Source organism: Clarias gariepinus, chromosome 11 (assembly GCF_024256425.1).
Source record: "Clarias gariepinus isolate MV-2021 ecotype Netherlands chromosome 11, CGAR_prim_01v2, whole genome shotgun sequence".
NCBI classification, from domain to species: domain Eukaryota; kingdom Metazoa; phylum Chordata; class Actinopteri; order Siluriformes; family Clariidae; genus Clarias; species Clarias gariepinus.
In genome coordinates, this window is record NC_071110.1 from 19860854 (window position 1) to 19876593 (window position 15740).

At 41.0% G+C, this 15740-nt stretch overlaps 1 protein-coding gene across 1 annotated transcript in view; it reads left to right on the plus strand.

Moving 5' to 3' along the window:
- The window catches only part of wdfy1 (WD repeat and FYVE domain containing 1), a 114228-nt gene that overhangs the window by 59019 nt on the left and 39469 nt on the right, over nt 1-15740 (plus strand). The window contains exon 7 of the mRNA XM_053507206.1: nt 12434-12560. Coding sequence (XP_053363181.1) covers nt 12434-12560 — 127 coding nt within the window. The remainder of the gene's footprint in view (nt 1-12433; nt 12561-15740) is intronic.

Below are 15740 nucleotides of genomic sequence, written 5' to 3' on the forward strand. Positions count from 1 at the left end.
CATGAACAGGCCAAGGCCCGACTTCACCCTCAATCCCAACTTCAGGAGGTACACCAAGGCTTGGCGCCAACTCAGCAGAAGACTCCACTAAAATGAAAAGTTGCCTTCCAGTCACATCACCCCGCCGTCCACAGATACGTGTTTGACCAAAGACTTTCACAGTATTCAAAACACGGCTAAGCACGCCATCACTAACATCCAGTGGTACTCCACTAATCACAATGGCACGAGCCAAATCCACATTTTCTTCCCGGGTCCACTCGACTGCCTGACTAATATCCATATTACACACCAAAGACAATTTAAAATAAAATGAACAGACCTCAATATGGAATTAAATAAATCAGAGAAAGGACTGAATTTGGGTAAACAGGAGATAAAGATCCCAGCGGTGCCTCCAAAATGTAACCCCCCCTTTCAGCCACCAAAGGGTGTACACTCAACTATACATTAATTAAAGTTAATCCAAACAAGATCCTGGGTTCCAAGTTCTTAATAACGGTGGCTGCAATTCCCTATTTACCCGCTCAAACAAAATTTTAAATATACATCTAACAGAAAGAGTAGCGCGGTGCCTCCACTGTGGAAATATTAAACTGAAATGAAGCTATTCAGTATATACCATATTTCCCCAGAATACTAAGAAGAAAAAAAACAGATTATCACATCCCCAATAAAACACATTCAACAATACATATACATAACCAGGGCAATTTATTAAACCCAAGGAAAACTACCAGAATTTGTTAGGTAACCTAAGTAAACAAAATAATAATAAATAAAAAGAAATAAAGAGCAGAGTACAGTTAAACTGTAAATTTACATTTACCCTTCACTGCAGCGCCATGAAAACATGGAGAGAAAATAATAAAAGAACCAGTTGCTCGGCGCAGGACGTTGGGGCCCGTTCGTTGGTGCACTTTTGGCCGTACCAAGGGAAAAAAAAAAAAAGTTACCACAGTACGTTCTCGCAGCCAAGTCGAGGGTGTGTGTGCGTGTGGGTCAGTATCAGTGTAGATGTAAGTTACCCGCAACCTTGTTCAGGGTAGAAACTCAATGCAGCGAGGCGCCCGCGAGCAAGTTCTGCCGAGGAGGGATTTCTTTCAGCACGTCTCAAGTTTGCGCAGCGTCACGGTGCAGACAAACTCGCAGCCGAACACTTCCGAGTCCTGGCGTATCGGTCACTCTCCTCTGTGGTCGGGTTTCCCGTCCGGCAGTGGAATAAAGCAGCAAAAACTCCAAACAACACTTTTCAGAAAGAGAAAACTGCTCCGAATCTCCGCACGTTGCTCTCGCGCTCTCCTTCCGCGCTCTCTCTCTGTCTTTTTTTTTCCGCTTTCCCCCCCCCAAAGAAAAACTTCCCGCAATATTTAGTCACTCATCTTCTCATTGGTCCATTCACGTCTCATTAGCAAACCAATCAACATGGATGAAAATTATTGGCCAACACATTATAACAAAAACGCGGCAACTCTTACCAAGGCATTCTGGGTAATGTAGTCCCAGTATACAATACAGTAACATCTTAAAAAAAATACAGCACAATGGAATTACAAAAACAAAATATGCAATTCTCCGTATTACATTTTCACAGGTCCTTACATAACTTTGTGCAGAAATGTCTTGCATAGCTGATGTTTAATATGTAGATGTGCACTGTGTCCATCCAAGTGCAAAACCCATCAATGACCATAATAAATCTGGTTTTAACAAAGACCATCCCAGGAAAGCATGATGAAACTTACCTACAAAAGAGAAGTTAGAGTTACCAGCCTCAAAAGTCACAAATTAATTAAATCCTGAAGCTACAAAGCATAAGTAGCAGGCACATATCAATATTAACTGTTCAGAGGAGATTTTTGCATATTTTGGATGCTTTCAGCACTGTTTTCCAATGTAGTTAAAATTTAAGAAAGATCATAAAATTAGAATGTGTGTTCAAACTTTTGACTGGTACAGTATTTTATATACAGTGGGGAAAAAATATTTAGTCAGCCACCAATTGTGCAAGTTCTCCCACTCAACACTAGAAGCGCCGCGCCAGTGTCACCTACTTATAACATGGTTCAGCGGTCATTTGACCGCCTATTGTTTTGAATGGGAAGCTGTTGCTGACACACAATGATCGCTAGATGGCGCTTTCACCCAAAGCAAATAGTTTAGCTCCAAGATTAACTTGCACTTGGACAAGGCGCTATTCATTCCCGCGTTGATAATCAGCTGTATTTTTTTCTATATTCAACTGAGAAAACCTACTACAGAGTCTTTAAGGGGACAAAGGAAGAGGAAAAAAACAGCAGAAGAAAAAAAAAAGTCATGTTTTGCATTATAACCTAAAGTTTTTGGCATTACTTTTTCCAGCTGTTTTTTCTTCTCCTTTGTCCATCTAGGGGCTTCGTACTATAACAAAAAGGAAAACTCTACTTAATTTTATATCGTACAGAGAAAATGTATTAGTTTGTTCATTCTATTGAAGCTTCTGAACGTCTCGGATGGAGCAGGAGCAGCGATTTAGTTCTGAACTCCCTTCCGTGAAATTATTGCTAAAACAATATTGAATTTGAATAAATCAGATTTACCACAGCGGATAATAAACTATGCTATGTTATAACTGAAGCAAACACCACGATAATGCCTCGTTTCACTCAGTGTTGCTAGGCAACGGACCACGCGGCTAATCGGCGGGAACGTGGTTTACTTGGCCGCAGTGTATTATAAACCTGCGGCATGTTCTAAAAACGCAGGACACTAAAGAGACTTGTCTACTGACTGTGAAAAACACCCAAAGAAAGATGCCCAGGGTCCCTGCTCATCTGCGTGAAAGTGCATTAGGCATGCTGCAGGGAGGCATGAGGACTGCTGATGTGGCTAGGGCAATAAATTGCCATGTCCGCACTGTGAGCCGCCTAATTCAATTCAATTTTATTTGTATAGCCGCTTTTAACGATTTACATCATCACAAAGCAGCTTAACACAATCAAAAGAATTAAGTTTGTATGAAATGTGAATGTGTATGAATCAAAATTATACGATTGTCCCTGATGAGCAAGCCTAGGACGACAACGACAGTGGCAAGGAAAAACTCCCTGAGATGGTAATAGGAAAAAACCTTGAGAGGAACCAGACCCAACAGGGAATCCATCCTCATCTGGGCAAAAACAGATTGGAGGGATTGATGTGCATAATAATATGCGAGACTGGAAGTTCAGTATAAGAGGAGATGTGTAAGATTGAAGTCCAGTTTGTTCCTAAAGGCTCAGGTAGACTGTGGGAAATTCCAGTCCTGAACTATTGAGCGACTGAAGTCACAGGTCCCCAGAGAACAGCTGTCTGCATCAGTCGAGGACAGGACCACCTTCATGGAAAAGTGCAACCAACCCCAGTCACCACACGCATTCCAGGCAGACCACACGGGGGCATCCATGTGATAAGATCTCCAACCAGAAGCAAGACTCCAGGATAAGTTAGAGAGGTCCAGCGGGCAGAGGGGGTCTGGATCACTGGCAGCTCAGGAGCTACATGTATAGCTCGACAGAGAAATAGGTAGAGGAACAAGGAGAGACGGAGAGAGAGAGAGGATAGAGCAACCAGAAGCCATGGGTGGATAAATATATCCGCGACACTCTGAAATCTCGCACCGCGACCTACAGCACGGGACTCGCGTCGGGGGACATGGAACCATAAAAGCTTGCGTCATACAGCTTCCGGAAGGCGGTGAAAGAGACGAAGCAGCGCTACGGGAGAAAGCTAGAGTCACAACTTCAACAGAGTGACGGGGAAGACAAAGGAGCTGATAGTGGACTTCAGTACAAAGAGGAACTACCAGACCCCCGTCATTAACAGGAGCCTAGTGGAGAGAGTGGACAGCTTCAGATACCTCAGTGTTCACATTACACAGGATCTGGCATGGTCCTGTCACATCAACACCGTGGTAAAAAAGGCCCGGCAGCGTCTCTACCACCTCAGACGCTTGAGAGACTTTAGACTGCCCTCCAAGGTGCTCAGGAATTTCTACTCCTGCACCATAGAGAGCATCCTGACGGGAAACATCACGACCTGGTTCGGGAACAGCACCATGCAGGACAGACGAGCTCTACAGAGGGTGGTGCGATCAGCTGAGCGCATCATCCGCACCAAACTCCCTGACTTGATCTACAGCAAGCGGTGCTGGACCAAGGCCAGGAAGATCGTGAAGGACCTTAGCCACCCCAACAACTGTTTACTCTGTTGCGGTCTGGGAAGCGGTTCCGCTCCCTGAAGGCCAACACAGAGAGACTAAGGAGGAGCTTCTTCCCGCAGGCGATAAGGTCTCTCAACCACACCACTATGCAGAACTAACAGTCTTTTCACAATTGATCAATCGATCTTTTTACATCCATGGACACTATGGACAATTCCACGCACACCTACCTTTATATATACCCCACATGTTTACGTTTACATCCTGGACCAGTGCACAAAGACACTTTAATAACCTTTGCACAAAGACACTTTGTTCTATGCATATTTGCACACCATCTTTCTTACAAAATATCAAAATTTCTCAATTTCTTAAATGCTCTTGTACAGTACAGTATATTTCAATTTGTACAGTATATTTCTATTTTTATGTACAGCATATTTCTATTTTTATTTTAGTTCTATTTTTCCTAGTTTAATTTAATTTTTCTATTAAATTTTTCTATAATATTTCTTTTATTCATATTTATTTCTTATTATAAGCTTTATTTCTCTTTTAGGGTCACTGGCAGTCGTATAAGCATTTCACTACATTTCGTACTGTGTATGACTGTGTATGTGACAAATAGAATTTGAATTTGAAATTTGAGCAGAAAAGGAGAGAGCAAAATAGATGGAGAAATAACAGTTAGGTATGGTCACAGTCGAACAATGTAAAAGGTGAATGTATATTTGTACAGAGTGCAAGCAGAGACTCCGGCAGGACTAACTATGACAGCATAACTAAAAAGGGAGAGCCAGAAGGAAACACAGACATGAGGGCTTCCAGAGATGTAAAGCAACCAATCACCTCACCGTCAACAAACCTGAGTGATCAATGAGAGTGGGGAAGACAGCATCTAAACATACCAGTTCACCTAATACTCTACGTCCATGAGTCCACCAGATCTGCTCCTTTACCTAAGGCAAATCTATTTATAAAAATGCTTGGCTAAATAAATAGGTTTTTAGCTTGGACATAAACACTGAGACTGTGTCTGAGTCCCAAACATTATTTGGAAGACTATTCCATAACTTTGAGGCTTTGTAAGAAAAAGCTCTGCCCCCTGCTGTAGTTTTAATAATACGCGGTACTGACAAGCAGCCTGCATCCTTTGATCGAAGTAGGCGTGGCGGATTGTAAGACACTAGCAGTTCACTCAGATACTGCGGCGCGAGACCATTTAATGCTTTATACGTCAAGAGTAGTATTTTAAAATCGATACGAAATTTCACAGGAAGCCAATGCAATGTGAATAAGATAGGGGTGATGTGCTCATATCTTCTGGTTCTAATCAGGACTCTCGCTGCTGCATTCTGGACTAATTGAAGCTTGTTTAAGCACCTTATTGAACAACCAGACAGTAAGGCGTTACAATAATCCAACCTAGACGTGATAAAAGCATGAACTAGTTTTTCTGCCTCATTTGGTGACAATATATTTCTTATCTTGGCAATATTTCTGAGGTGAAAGAATGCTATCCTGGTAATATTATCTACATGTGCTTCAAATGAAAGGCTTGAATCTATAATCACACCGAGGTCTTTTACTGTTGCACTTGATGGAACAGAAAGGCCATTTAAAATCACAGTGTGATCAGAAAGCTTACTTCTAGCTGCTTGTGGTCCTATGACTAGAACTTCTGTCTTATCAGAATTAAGCAGAAGGAAATTAATTAACATCCAATCTCTCACAAATTGCTCAACTTTAGTAAGCTGGTTTTTCTCATCTGGTTTTGCTGAAATGTATACTTGTGTGTCATCATCACTAATACCATGTTTACGAATTATGTTGCCTAGAGGAAGCATGTAAGGTGAAAAAAGCAGTGGGCCTAAAACAGAACCCTGTGGAACACCAAACTCAACTTGAGAACATGAGGAATGGTCACCATCTAAATCTACAAACTGATAAGGATCAGTCAAATAGGATCTGAGCCATAAGAGGGCCGTTCCCTTAATTCCTATTACATTTTCTAATCTGTGAAGGAGAATACTATGATCAATAGTGTCCAAAGCTGCATTGAGGTCAAGTAACACAAGTATAGGGACACAACCCTGATCAGAGGCCACTAGGAGGTCATTTACTACTTTAACGAGTGCTGTCTCTGTGCTGTGATGAGGCCTAAATCCTGATTGATACAGTTCATGTTTGCTATTCCTATGTAAATATGAACATAGCTGCTGTGATACTACCTTTTCCAAAATTTGAAAGATAAAGGGGAGGTTTGATATCGGCCTGTAATTGGAAAGCTGACAGGGGTCAAGGTCAGGTTTTTTGATTAGTGGTTTAATAACTGCTAATTTAAGGGATTTAGGAACATACCCACTGCTGAGTGAACAGTTAATTACTTTTAACAGGGGTTCTGTTATTGCTGGAACTATCTGCTTAAGAAAATGTGTCGGTATAGGATCTAATTCACAGGTTGACGATTTTGAAGAGGAGATGAGTGAAATTAGTTCATTCGCTTCAAGGGGAGTAAAGTATTCTAGGTTCTGATGTGATGTGATTAATTTATCATCTGTATCACTTAAATTGTCTGGTTTCAAAGCCTGAATTTTTTGCCTAATATTTATGTTAGGTCTTGTTTTTAGTTAATTTAGCTATGGTATTAAATAAAAATCTAGGATTATTTTTGTTATTTTCTATAAGAGTGGAGAGATACATTGACCTAGCTCTTCTATAGTTCAGGATGCTCTCCTTCCATGCTATTTGGAAAACTAACAATTTAGTTTGACGCCATTTGCGCTCTAATTTCCGAGCGGTTTGTTTTAGAGTGCATGTGTGATCGTTATACCAAGGAGCGAGTTTCTTATCTCTAATAATTTTTCTTTTAACTGGAGCTACATTATCTAAGCTATAACGAAGTGTTTACTCTAGATATTCAGTCGCTTGATCGAGTTCTGTGGAATCAAATGGCGATCCAATCAAAGTTGATAACTCTGGAAGATTATCGATAAAGCTCTGTGTGGTATTTGATGTAAATGTACGTTTAAGGCGGTAGCGCGGTGCTGTGCGTACATTATTACTATGAGACACTTTAATCGAGACAAGACAATGATCTGATATAACTTCAGACTGTGGAATTGTAATTATGTTTCTTATACTTAATCCGAAGGATAATATTAAGTCCAAAGTGTGACCTGCTTTATGAGTGGGTCCTACTACACACTGATTTACTCCTACTGAGTCCAGTATGGACATTAATGCTGTTTTCAGAGGGTCTTTTGGATTCTCAAAATGAATATTAAAATCTCCAGCAATTAACGCTTTGTCTACGGAAACGACAAGGTTTGAAAGGAAATCTGCAAATTCACAGAGAATTTCATACAAACTTAAATAATTCCTTTGATTGTGTAAAGCTGCTTTGCGGCAATGAAAATTGCTAAAAGCACTATACAAATGAAATTGAATGGAATTTTGCCCTCAAAGGTCTTCCAATTATCTATGAAGCCCACGTTGTTTTCAGACCATAACCTGCTGTAAGTTATGTCACCACGTCTCATTGGGATGGGACCAGAGGATATTACGTCATCGGACATCGCCTTCGCTAATTTAAACACCTCTATAAAGTTATTCTTACTAACCTCTGACTGACGAAGGCGTATCATTAGCTCCAGCATGTACCACTATCTTTGAGAACCTATGCTGTGGGCTAGCCCTAGCGTTAGCTTTGGCTGAACGAGTATGCCACCGAGTCGTCACCCACTCGCCCCGCTGTGAGGGCTCTAATGCCGGAGTCGGGGGCTGGTTATCTCCGCCTGCGGCACCCAGACTGCTCGCTACAGGATTAACGCTGCTCTCACACTCTCTAACCCTCTCTAAAGTCTGGATGCGCCGCTCTAATGCTGATATCTTCTCCGTCAGAGTGCTCACTAACACACACCTATCACAAATAAAATTACCACTAACGACAGAGGAAGAATGTCTAAACATCCTGCACTCTACACACTGAACGAGCTGAATATTAGACATGATGTCGTACCTGAGTCGGAGTTGTAGTTATTTGGTGATGGATTCCGCTTGTTGTTCTCAGATGATTCGCGCGTTCTCCGAAAAAGCGCTAAGACAGCGCTACAGGGAGACAGGAAGGACAGCTGATCATCCTCGCAGTGAAAACGTGTAACAACACCTGCACAGGATCAGTACATCCGAATATCACACCTGCGTGACGGGTACAGGATGGCCACAACAACTGCCCGAGTCAGACCAGGAACACACAATCCCTCCATCAGTTCTCAGACTGTCCGCAATAGGCAGTCAATGAGGAGAAGATGCACTGCAGTACTTCAAGCAGCTAGTGGCCACATCAGATACTGACTGGTACTTTTGATTTTGATCCTTCCTTCATTCAGGGACACATTGTGAAACATTTTTAGTTTATGTCTTATGGTGTTGACTCTTTTAGTGTTCATACAAATATTTACACATTAAGTTTACTGAAAGTAAAAACAGGTGAAAGTCAGAGGACGTTTCTTTTTTTGCTGAGTATATATAATAGCATGCATCTTATATATATATATATATATATATATATATATATATATATATATATATATAAAGTGTCTATCGGTATATCGCAGGTTTGTGATTCGAGCAGCGCTGCTCAACTTGGTTCGCGCTCCCCGATCCACCGGGCTGCGCAAATAAACCAGATCATTGCTGCGCTGTCCACTGGGCCGTGCAGATATTAAGTTCAATCAGGTGCCACGGTTTCGTCCCACTTTTGATGTGTTTGGCTTCACATACACTTTGACAATGGAAAAGACGGTGCAGCAGTGAGTTTGCTTACATGTGACAAAACCAACAACGAGGAGATTGTAAAGGAAAAAGGTGCATCGTCTGTGTTGTGGAACTGGTTTGGGTATAAGAAAAGTGATACGAATGAGACGAACGTGATTTGCGAGGTATGCAAGTGCACTGTTTTAACAAGTGGTGAAAAAAACATCAAACCTTTTCTATTATCTGAAATCCAAGCATCCAAACGAATATGGCCAAAGAACAAAAATGCGGCAAACCTCAGCAATTCACAGTTTAAATAAAATTACATTATGTAAAATAGTTTCTTTGTGTTTGAATTTTTATTTATGCATTTTCAGATACAAATTGCTATATTGTGATGTATATCGTTATCGAGGTGGAAAATAGCTTCTACCGTGATAGATTTTGGTTATATCGCCCACCCCAATACACACACACACACACATATATATATATATATATATATATATATATATATATATATATATATAATTACCATTATAATTACCATTGCAGCGTTTTTTCAGTTACAACAAGCACAGCGATGAGTCCACGTCCGCTGAATTTGACAGACTGAAGACAAATTACCGTTGTCTGACAGACCCCTACGTAAAGCCTATAGTAAAAGCCTAAGTAAATGATTATAGTCAAATTTACCTCGTGTTTTCTACTATAAGTTTATCATAAACCAAATCTAAGCTAAGCGTTACATTTTTAAGTTCTTGTCCTGTTGGCAGGAATCCACTATAGTAAAAGCCTTTAGTAAATTTGACTATATTCATCTACTTAGAGCTGTTCATTTACTATATATATATATATATATATATATATATATATATATATATATATATATATATATAAAATTGAAGCATGATAAAGTGATTATACCGTGTATATATATATATATATATATATATATATATATATATATACGGTATAATCACTTTATCAGCATACGGTATAAGGTGAGCAAGCGCATTTATGTCCTTTTGGCATTAAGAAATGTATTTTAGATAAAGCCTGTGGTTAGCATATCTGTCAAAATGGCTGACACCACATGTAAGTCATTTTCAGTCATTCAACAAAAGAACAGCATTTTTAAATGCTGAAGCAGTGTTGTTGAGCATATTCTAACATGGAGAAGAGCTTGATGATGATGGAAAAAGTAAGCCGGGTCAATATCATTTTAACGTCTGTTGGAGATGTCAGTGTTAAAAGTATAATTAAATATTGTAACATAATATAATAAAAGTCTGATATTTTCCATTTAACTTCCTATTAATTTAAGTAGACCTTAGACTGTTAGAAATGCATGTTGCATGTTGGTTACTTTATATACAGTAAAACCTCAGATTACGAGTAACGCGGTTTGGGAGTGTTCCGCAAGACGAGCAAAGATTTGTAATAAATTTTGACTTTAAAAAAACTAGCATTGTCTTGGTTTACGAGCACAGAGTATCATGTATCACGCATGCGCTTCTTGATTTGACGCCGAGCATCACATGATCACAACTAAGCCAACGTTTTTTGTCTCTCTTGCGCTGCGGGTAATCATCTCCCCTGCTGGTTCTTAGTGCTCGTCTCTTAATGGTATAATCAACGTGTGTGTGTTTTCTTCCTCTTGCGCTGCAGAGTGTGTATTGTGTGTGCGCGTAATTTGACACCATGCCGGTTCACTCTCTCTCTTGCCTTTAATGTGTGTGTTTGAGTGTGTGTGTGTTTCTTTCTCTTGCACTGCAGAATGTGTGTGTTGTGTGTTCATGTGCGTAATGCCAGTTCACTCCCTCTCCCTCTCTCTCTCACTCACTCTCGCTCGCCTTTAATGTGTGTGTGTGTTTTTCTTTCTCTTGCGCACAGGCGCTGTAAGTGTGTGTGTTTTTCTCTCTCTTGCGCTGCAGTGTGTGTGTTATGTGTTTGCGCGTGCACAATTTACCGCCATGCCGGTTGTGTGTGAGTGAAGCACCCCCTCTCTGCTTGCGGAGTGTGTGTGTTGCGGAGTGCGTGTGTTGTGTGTGCGCACGCAATTTAACACCGCGCTGGTTCACACACACACACACACACACACACTCGTCTTTAGTGTGTGTCAGTGTTTGTGTGTGTGTGAAGCAGAGAGGGGGTGCTTGCTCACCCACAACCAGCATGGCAAATTTTATTTTGTATTTAAAAGCGCATGTGTACGTAATTTGACACTGTGCTGGTTCACACGCTCTCTCTCGCCTTTAGTATGTGTGTGTGTGAAGCCCCCCCCTCTCTAAACGGCATCTAAACTGAGCGATCGGGGGGGAAAGGGCCTTAGTCAGGGAGGTGACCAAGAAATCTGTCAGATCTCGAGAGGTCCACTGTGGAGAGAGGAGAACCTTTCAGAAAGACAACCATCTCTGCAGTAATCCACCAATCAGGCCTATATGGTAGAGTGGCCAGAGATTCTCATCAGACCTGAAAAATTTTTTTCTCATCTGCCATGCAGAAGGCCCGGGTTCAATTCCCAGCCAGTGCCCAAACCCCAGGCACTGGATGCAGTGCCAATCCCAAGCCCGGATAAAATGGAAGGGTTGCGTCAGGAAGGGCATCCGGAGTAAAAACTGTGCCAGGTCTAAGATTCCTTCAGGTGCCATTTGGAAAACTCCAGGCGCTGCCATGTGCCTTTTACTAAGGAGTGGCTTCCGTCTGGACCTTCTCCCCCGATCAGTATAGACGGCCCTCCAGATCTAGGAAGAGTCCTGGTGGTTTCGAACTTTTTCCACTTATGGATGATGGAGGCCACTGCGCTTATTGGGACCTTCAAAGCAGCAGAAATTTCCTTCCCCAGATTTGTCCCACAAGACAATACTGTCTTTGAGGTCTTTTTAATTACTTTGACTTCATGCTTAGTTTGTGCTCTGTCATAAACTTTCAACTGCGGGCCCTTATATAAACAGGTGTGTGCCTTTCCAAATCATGTTAAAGCAACTAAATTTACCACAGGTGGACTCCAATCTACAGAAGCATTGTAATGATGATCAGGGAAAACAGGATGCGCCTGAGTTTAATTTTGAGCTTCATGGCAAAGACTGAATACTTATGTACATGTGCTTTCTCAATTTTTTTTTTTTTTATAAATTTGCAAAAATCTCAAGTAACTTTTTTCATGTTGTCATTATGGGGTGTTGTGTGTAGAATTCTGGGAAAAAAAATATTTTAATCCATTTTAAAATAAGGCTGTGACATAACAAAATGTGGAAAAAGTGATGCACTGTGATTACTTTCCTGGATGCACTGTATATAAGACTGAAATCACTACACAAAATCAGGTCAACCTAGTTTTTTTTTTCTTTAGGCTCCCCTGTGAAGTTGGCAAAGTTCACTTATGCCCCTCTGGTTTTACCTGTCGGTAATGTTTGATCACAAGAAAGTGGTTTTCAGAGACAAGTGCAAATATAAGGTCTGAGCAAGTCCAAAGTATCTCTGTGTTTTTAGGAAGCATAGGAGCTCTGTGGTGGGATCCGGTCAAAAGATGGCTGTTCTCCGGTGCATCAGATCACAGTATAGTCATGTGGGACATTGGTGGAAGAAAGGGACGCACACTACTACTGCAGGGACATCAGTGAGTACATACAAACAAACCCCCTACCCTACTGTCTTAAAATTTATTGAAGGATTCATATTAACCTTTCCACAAGTCTTTTCCTTCAACAAATTGATGAGATATTTTTTTATATTGCTGACATGACCGTTTTAGTACTTAATGATGTGGCCATTAAGAATGCGCATTTTGTCACGCGAGGTGCCGCAATTTAACGCGCAGCGTGCGCGACATGCCATAAGCAACATTCGGGAATTTAAATAAATGTGTTGTGCTTCACTGTATATCTGCCAGATGGTGCATGGAAGGACTTTATCCAAAAGTCTGACCAAACACAACATAGAATTGTGTATAATTAGTTAGCCTACAGATCTGGCCTTTAAAAATGCACGTTTTCGGAAAAGGGATCCCACGACTTGCCGCGGTTGCGTGCGGCAAGCTGTGAAAATGCCCTTCAATACCTGTAGGGGGCAGTTGTGTTTCAGTCTAAAGTATTGTGTGTCTACTGAAGCCGAAAAATGTTATGTCTCTTAGGCGCCCATTGACAGCAAGCGACAGAGCTCATAAACGTGTCAAGCTCAAACTGTTATGTATTTATTCATCATTTTCATTCAGAATTATTATTATTATTAGTAGTAGTTCTCCGAATTTATTATTATTATTATTGTAACGCACCCGCACGTGTGCAAAAGGACTACAAAGATGTATGACGTTAGCCTATAACAGTATTTATGCGCTTTAAATGCAGACGGGTACTGGTGGCTCAGTGGTAGGTGATTCGCCCGCCATGCGGGAGACCCGGGTTCGATTCCCAGCCAGTGCTCAATATGCTGGTGCTATTCGCTAAAATGCCATAGATATAGCCATTACATTATCAACTTATGCTTCAGTACTAAATGCATGTTTGCAATTGAAATTTTTTTTTTGCTAAAGCTATGAAACACATTACCACTCACCTCACAGTTGCTATAATTTAATGTCATAAGCAAAAAGTGTAAAACAAAGGATTCACATTTATTACATTTTCACCCAGAGCGGGATTCGAACCAGGGTCTGAACGATTTTATAGGATATACGGATATTATACAGATATTATTTAAGCAACGCCACACCACGTGGAAAGCGGCAAAAATGCTTCAATTTCATTGGCTGTCACTGAGTGTCAACTATTCACGACTGGCCCCCGCGGAACAAAGAATCCCCGGGCTTTGACTGCGCTTTCTCCATTCGTTATTACAGGGGCGGACTGGGACCAAAAAGTGGCCCTGGACTTCCTGGCCCACAGCAGCCCACACCATAATACATTGGCTCATTAATGTAGAGATACATTTTTAACACCAGTTACTAGTATAAAAATATAACACAATACAGAAATCAATGCTATTTAAACATGTTATTTAAAGTATCACTGAACATATATTGGGTCAAAGAAACAAACAAAAAAAAGAACATCAAGACAAACAACATATAAATCTATAAAGACAATATTTTTTATTTTATTCTTTAATTATTATGGTAGTCAATATTAACACGAAATAATGCTGAGAAACATTATTTCAATTAATATTGACCACCATCATAATAACTAGCACAAGTTTATGCTGCTACTAATTTTATTCTGTTTGATTGCCATTCTTTTTACTTGGCTCTGGTAGATCAGGGGAGACGTGTTGGTCATCATCAGCATGTATTATGATGTGGGATGTGGTGCGCTGCTGGGTCCAGCCTCACTGTCCCTGACCTGTTATAGGCAGAATCTGTTCATTTGAAGCATTTCACAGCATTTACCTCTAAAGCTTTTTCTTATTTTCGCGTAACCTTTTCTTCTTCCTCCTTTTCATTCATGGAAATTATTATTAATTTGCTCAGAAAATTCGCTGCATCGAGAAAGGATCAATATCTAAAAATTGCCCACGTGTGTGGACAAAGAATACAAATGTGTATAATCTTTAATAAAGTTAATCTATTACAATATTGTTTCCAATGCTGAAGCAAACATGATTTTGTTTTAGTCTATTCATTGAATACAACGCGACAGCGCACTCCGAGGTGAAGCGCACCCACAGTTACTGTAATCCCCCATCTTACCTTTACAACAGGTGTGAAGTCATCAAACCGGTTTCGCTGCTGGGGGAATTCACAGAATTGGGGGTTTTAAAACAAATTAACAAGATCGAGCAGACTTCAGACAGGGGGTTTGGTTGGTTAGAAGTGGCGCTGACGGGGGGGCGGGAGGGAGTCTCGCCCGCGGAGCAATTCAGTGTAGAACCGCCACTGCCTATTTTCCACCACATCACGTACTTCCCTGATCTCGGACTAAACTCCGCGCTTTGCTTTTATAATGTGGAGCAAGCCCGAGATCATTTTAACGTAGCATTCATCATTCAAAGTTATTCATATCAGTGTATAGTTAGTGTGATTTGAAAAGTGCTATAACTCCACCTGCTACAGTTTCAGCCCAGTGGAACAATCTGACTACACGTGAAGTGCCATGAAAAAGTATTTGTCCCTTCCTGTTTTTTTTTCTTTGCATATTTGTCACACTTGTATAGGTGGAATTTTACCTAAACACTTTAGGTGAGAACGTATAGGTTAATATGTATAGGTGAGAACAGCTGATTCACACTTGGGGAGAGTGAATAATTTGCATTTGAATGTTGTCTGGCATTGTAAGCACACGCAGTGACATTAAAAGAACAATAGGATTAATAGGAATAGGAGGCACTAAAGAGGAGGATTTTAATTTAGACTATAAAAAATTAACCTGCGTCTATTTTTAGGCGTGCCAGCTGCCACTTTTTAGTCTTATAATGCCCACATGACATGCTGGTACAGAGCTGGACATAGCTCATCCATGCCAATGATCCCGGGTTTGCACCCTGCGCTATAAAATACGAGTACGACGGCCATCCGCGGACAGCAGCTCCTGCCTCCGTCCGCTCGCGCTTGCTCTTCTTTGAAGTCTCTGGGGCGCGTTCCAATTGCCCCGTTTGCATGCCGCACTTCCGCGTTGTGTGCGCGCGTCTCACTCACACCGCGTAGTAAAATCCACTGTAAACCAACAATTCCCGAGTATTTTATAGCGCGGATGAACCCGGGATCATTAGCAAGGAGAGCTCTTCTTCACTATTCGTGCTTAATTCCGCAGCCCCGCTTCTTCGCATATCTAAAGGAGAGGCCGCCTAACTAGTGAGCGAGGAG